We start from the raw sequence: 6463 nt of genomic DNA, 5'->3' as shown, positions 1-6463 counted from the left end.
GTGGTTCAGCTACTTGTAAGGCTGAGGCGAAGGATCACCTGAGCCCAGCAGGTCGAGGCTGCGGTGGCTGTGAGTATGCCACTGCACTCCAGCCTGGGTGACAGAGTGAGACTCCAACTCAAAAGAAAAAAAGAGGAAACAGCCCTATATATTGGAAAAAGTGGCCCAATTTTTCTTGCATAACATTTAATGGCTCTGGTCTTCCTGTTAACTGTCTTACTGACCTTCCTTCTTTTCTTCCTCTCCATCTCAGAAACAGTGAAACAGAATAAGCACAGCTTATTGCTGACCAATTGTTGGGACACAGAGCTTTCTCCCCCAAATGTGCTCTCAGTAAATGATTTTAAAAAGCTCTAAGATCTGAGTCATAACTGTTTTTCCTCAGAGATAATATACAAATGCTTTCTAGTCTTTCATATGTAAAAAGCAGAAAAAATTAGTAGTTATAAATTCAATAATTCAATGAGAACATTCCACTCATTACCACTGGGAGAGATAAAGGACAAAGGAATAGGAAAAAAAAGAAAAGGGAAGCAAGGGAGAATTCAATTCAAATGGACAAAGCTGAAATATGGTTGCCAGTGGACAAAGTCAGAGTACTCAAGCTGACACTTCAAAACCAAAAACCAAAACCAAAAACCAAAAGCAACCACTTAGGTCTTCCATTAACTTGAAAACAAGTACCCAGATGTCCAATGGAAGGGATTCCCTTCTTGGCATACAACTTACCTATTCCCATCTTTAATTGCCTGGGAAATGGGAAAAGAAAAGAAATCACATAGTTTTTGTCACTTAGAAAGTGATTATTTCCAGAGACTATGTCAGAGCACTTACAAAAAGCAGGTCAGTTATCCTATCTTCTCAGTCAATGTAATGTTGTAACAAAATATACAGTTAATTGGAAATCATTAAACTGGAAGTAGATGATCTTTTACACTTAAAGCCAGATGATCTTTATCATTTTAATGAATGAAATTAAAGGGCAACATTAAATAAACTAGAAAACTATTTAAAATTTTGCATTTATTTGCAGCTTAATTATTTTGTGCAATGCAATACTAATGATATAAATATGATAGCTCATACTCCTATATTTCTACTTTGGCATAATGACTCTACTTTAAAAAAAACTTGAAACAGGCATGCTGTAAGGATTTGTTTTTACATATGGTGAGAAATACTGCTTTATGCCATAAGTCAAGAGGAACTGAAGATTCACAAATACATCACACTCTAAAATATAGTTAAGCATAATCATATATCAAAATGTGCTTGAAGGAAACTAGTGGCATCAAATCATACCTCTGTTCTTCAGATTATTTCACTTGACATACTTTGTAAATAGAATCCAGCTTGTGGAATCACTTACTCTTAAGTTTACTGATTTTAGTCACCTAATTTATTAGATTAACTTTGCTCACTTAAAAAATAGCTGTCTTTTCTGAAAATGTTTATTAAAATATATAAGAAAGGTCTTTATTGTAACTAAAAGTGCCCACATATAATATGTTCCATGCTCTAACAGTAATTATTTACAATATATTTTTGGAAAAAATGACAACATTTAGAGTAAATGCAGGAAAGAAAACATCACATTTTAAACAACTGATTTTCCATTGATTCTTCATACTCTGCATCAGAAGATAATTTCATGTTTTAGTTTTCTATCTATTCCAGAAGGTTTGTGTTGAAATTCTTTTTCGCCATAAGAAACTGTGATTCTCTATGGGACCTTTTCAGCTTTGCACGCCGATTTTGGAACCAAATCTAAAATTGAGGAAAAATAAAATAGGTCTCAGAAACATTATTTTGTTTTCTTAACGCTTCAACCACTATGAGTAACAACAACTAAATCTGAAAATTACCTGGATTCTGTCTTCCTCAAGATTCAATTTTCGAGCTAAGTCTTCTCTGATATCAATGCCAGGATAGCAATTTACTCTAAAGACATTTTCCAACACTTCAATCTAAGAATAAGAAAAACAACCTTTAAAATGTTGATATTCAGTATGCCACCAAAAATGGGCTTTAATTTTTGTAACAAAATAATCTCAATCTTTGGAATTAATCTGAATGCCTTTTAAAAAACAATTATCTAGAAATTGTTAAAATACTATACAGTCTATTGTTTCATTAATAAGGCTTCTAAACTGGAATAGTAACACAAATGGGCTTTTTCTCAAAAAGGTGTTAAAGGCTTTGAATTACTATTACTGGATGAAAAAACTTCCCACCTGGTTTTGAGTAAAAGCAGTTCTTGGTCTTCGACCTCTATACCAACTCAACTCTCTTTTCAAAGATAGTCTTTCTGAAGCTGAAAAGTAATTTTCATATTTCAAAGCTCTTTCTTCTGGCATTGGGTGATCCACCATGCAAGGGAACGAGATCCCATTGTAAAGACTTGGGACATGTAGACGTAGGTTACCATCTTTCCCTTTGAAAACAGAAAAATAAACCCCATCTTAGATTGTCAATCTTATGTTCCACAAAGTTCTATAAGATGTAATTTCAGAAACATCTTAAAATTTCTAGTGGAATTTTTCTGGGTTTCACAAGAGAACTGCCCCTCCTCAACCAAAACCCAAAAACCAAACAAAAATGAAGATACTGCCTTGGTAATTTTGCCTTTGGTCTCTGAATGTCATTTATCTTTCAGTGAAAACAGCTATTTCAAATATCTGATGTGCCAAATAAACACACAAAGCACTCTTCTAAAGTAAACACAGGTCCTTGGCATTTCCAGTGGGCGAACTTTATTTTCATCTGGATCAATCTAAGGCTGATATTCTTTTTATTTGCCATAGTACTCAGCGGGAAGTATTAAAAATCCTAGGTGCTTCAGTTATGTACTTGGACAAAACTGCAGCTTCTCTCTAACTCTGTGTATGATATAAAGGCAAATTAAACACTGCAAATGAAAAAACAAAGTGTTGAAACAATTAAGTTTTGGCATACCTGAGGAGCTGCAGGTGTCTATCCAGGGCCTGTGGGGTTTCACTGATGAAACACCGTCTTTCTTCTGGTCTGGTCCTAAGATGCTCTCAATTGAAAAGGAGCAGGGTGAAGGTTTGCTTTCCCCAAGCCGAGCACCTTCCTGAAGGCTGGGAGACATCCTCTCGTGGGTTGCACAGAGCAACAGCTCTGGCCTCTGCTGGCTCTGCCCCACGTGTACAGGGCTGGGATCTTCCTGCAGTTCACCTTATAGCTCCACTGACAAGGGGGCCGGATTTAGAACGTCACTAATTAAAATCCTGTCTTAGAAAGTTTTAGCATGTCAATGAACCAGCCAGCAGCTTAAGGAGTTAATTGTTTATCTGTTTGCAAGTAATTAGCAACTAATGGCTACACCAGGGGGGCCACCTACAGGGACAAAAAGTGTTATCTCTCCTAAGCAGAACACAGACTTAACTTTCTCGAAAGAAGTGATGCACAAACGTAGCACTCCTCTTTTATTTGAAATCATTAATGTATAAAATCATGCTTTTTATTCTGAAGTTTGTACTTTCATTGACTCCAGTTCCTAAACATACAGGCAAGATAGGAGAGCAGTTGAGTAATAAATAATCTAATTTAAGTGAATTTTCTTCCAAGAAAATTGGAAAAAAAAAAATCTCTTAATGCTATTACGGTAATTCTGATGAAAATGCCTGTTTTTCATATGCATATGTAATAGTGAATGTTGTCAATGAAAACAATAGTATTTGGAGTGCAGTATACTGGAAAAGGTTGGCAATGTTCTTAACACTGAGTGTAATTGTCTTCCAAGTACCTGGATTAATTCATAGGAACAGTTGCACCAAGTATTTTAAATAATCAATGGGCTAATTCCTTTCCTTCATCTTTTCTTTTAAATGAGAAAGATACAAGTTTATATGAAGATTCATATGTAATCACCTTCAAGCAATTTAAAAGCATGACAATTTACACAAAAGAGAATAATTTCTCTCCCTACCACAGTTGTTTCAAAGAAAAGAACATGGTTTACTTTCTAAAGAAAAATTTCCCTCTGTGATCTTTTGAGGGATGGGGTAGGGGGTGACTGGGGTGGTTTCAAGAAGATGAAAATAACCAACAGCAAGATATTTTAATTTCATAATTTTAAGAAAAATTAAAATTAAAAGAAAAGTATAACTGCTAATTGGGAGGATTTTGAAGTGACCGTTCCCCTAAAAAGGTGTAATACTTGTAGTTCTTGTACTCTGTTTCTCCTCTTCTTCCAGTGCCTTCTTTTTTTTTTTTGATTTGGAGTCTTACTCTGTCGCCCAGACTGGAGTGCAGTGGCTGCTCCCGGCCACCGCAGCCTTGACCTGCTGGGTTCCGGCGATCCTTCCGCCTCAGCCTTCCAAGTAGCTGGAAATACAGGCGCGCGCTACCACGCCTGGCTAATTTTTGATTTATTGTAGAGATGAGGTCTCGCCAAGTTGCCCAGACGGGTCTCGAACCCGCAGGTTGAGGCAATCCACTCACCTCAGTCTCCCAAAGGCACAGGATTACAGGCTGAGCCACCAAGCCCGGCCTGAAATACTTTTAATGATTATTATGCTTAACTATGAATTGAAAGGTTCTTACATCTGATAGGGTTTTTGTTTGATTTGCCTGGGGTGGGGGGTAGGCTGACAGCTTGGCCTATAGTAAAATGTAAGTTTATAAATGTCTGAACACACGCCTGATTAGTTTTTGTGATTTATTGTAGAGACTTGGTCTCACCAAGTTGCTCAAGTTGGTCTCGAACCCCCAGACGCAGGCAATCCTCTTTCCTCGGCCTCCCAAAGTGCTGGGATTATAGGCTGAGCCACCGCGCCCGGCCTACAATAAATAAAAAAAAATTTTTTTTGAGTTACAGTCTCACTCCATTGCCCAGGCTGGAGTGCAGTGGCATGCTCCCGTCCACCACAGCCTCAACCTGCTGGGCTCTGGCGATCCCTCCGCCTCAGCCTTCCAAGTAGCCGGAACTACAGGTGCGTGCTACCACGCCCGGCAAATTTTTTGATTTATTGTAGAGATGAAGTCTCACCACGTTGCCCAGGTGGGTCTCGAACCTGCGGGCTCAGGCCATCCACTCATCTCAGCCTCCCAAAGCGCGGGATTACAAACTGAACCACTGAGTCCGGCTTCCAGTGCCTTCTTGAAGATAAATTTAAGTGCTTAGCTTTGTCCGTCATTTAAACAACTGCCAGACTTTTCTTCAGAGAAGAGGAAAAGTAGTCTCTATTAATAGAAGAAATAGCCTCTACAGGATGGAGCTCAACTTCATCAGGTTTTATCCTATCATGATCTCACAAATATTAAGATAAATTCCTTCTTATGCAAGCTCTTGAGTGAACGAAGTATCTCACATATAAAACATCAACAGGCACACAGGAGGATGAATTTATAAATATACCTGTAAAACCATTCTGAAGATGAATAAACCAGTAAACATTTACACTTCATGGAGATTTTGTATATAGTGTTGAAATGTAGACTGTGAAAAGTAGGGGTGACCTTAATCTAGCAAGACTAGGAGGAAGAGAGAGAATTTAAGACCTTCCCATATTTCTTTCTCTCCTTGAAGACATTCATTCTTTCCACAATTGGTTACGCATCTACTTAGTATGAGAAAAAGCAGAATAGGATCCTTGCCTTCATGAAGCTCACAATGGTGCGAGGTAAGAGGAAACAAGCAATAATTATAAGTAAATTATCTGGCATATTAGCCAGGGTAAGAATGGGAAAAGGAAGCAGGTGAGCCAGGTAAGATGGATAATTGGTGCAGGATGTGGAAGGGATAGATGTCAGGGCAGGCCTCACTGAGCCCCTCAGCCCCACCGATTAGTACCTCAGAGATACAAGGCACAAGGATGTTATAGCATATGCTCAAGCAACTCCACTTCCCAATTCCTTCTTTATTTACAAGGACACTCCAATATTTTCATTCAATTTCACTAGATTTTCTTTAGATTTACCTAACATCATTTTATATATGGATGAGTAGATGAGAATAAAAGACAGGAAATACATTCTCCAAAAATGTAAAGGAAAAGATTTTTATAGGGCACTTAACATGTGCTAGACACTACTACAGGCACTAGAGGTCAGTGATGAACAAAACATGGCAATTTCAGAGAGTGATAAATACGCTGAAAGGAGTAAACAAGGTGCTGGTGAAGCACCATAATGGGTCTCTACAATGGCCACCAAAACCCTACATGATCTGCCACCCTTCTCACCTATCTAATCTCATCTCTTATTCCTCTGTCCCATGCTCACTCTTTTCTAGCCTCACTGAACTCTTCCTCCACCTCTTGAAAATACCAGGCATAATTCTGCCTTAAGATATTTACACTGGTTGTTGTCACCATCTGGACTGTTCTCTCCCCATGCATTGCCATGGCTCCCGGATCTTTTTTTTTTGAGTTGTAGTCTCACTCTGTCGCCCAGACTGGAGTGCAGTGGCCGCTCCCGGCCACCGCAGCCTCGACCT

The 6463-nt window shown here is 38.5% G+C and overlaps 1 protein-coding gene across 1 annotated transcript; it reads right to left on the bottom strand.

Moving 5' to 3' along the window:
- Positions 1-1307: 1307 nt before the first annotated feature.
- Positions 1308-3437, bottom strand: HESX1 (HESX homeobox 1). Its single transcript, XM_008071749.1, has 4 exons — positions 2956-3437; positions 2235-2434; positions 1866-1967; positions 1308-1767 (listed from the first exon to the last, which is right to left on the bottom strand). The coding sequence occupies exons 1-4, from the start codon at positions 3110-3112 to the stop codon at positions 1669-1671; spliced, it is 558 nt and encodes a 185-aa protein (XP_008069940.1). The 5' UTR covers positions 3113-3437; the 3' UTR covers positions 1308-1668.
- Positions 3438-6463: the final 3026 nt, after the last annotated feature.

Source organism: Carlito syrichta, unplaced genomic scaffold (genome assembly GCF_000164805.1).
Source record: "Carlito syrichta isolate Samal-C Ts95f unplaced genomic scaffold, Tarsius_syrichta-2.0.1 Scaffold314704, whole genome shotgun sequence".
NCBI classification, from domain to species: Eukaryota; Metazoa; Chordata; class Mammalia; order Primates; family Tarsiidae; genus Carlito; species Carlito syrichta.
Note: the sequence above shows the minus strand (reverse complement) of the source record. Positions and strands in the feature narration are given on the sequence as shown.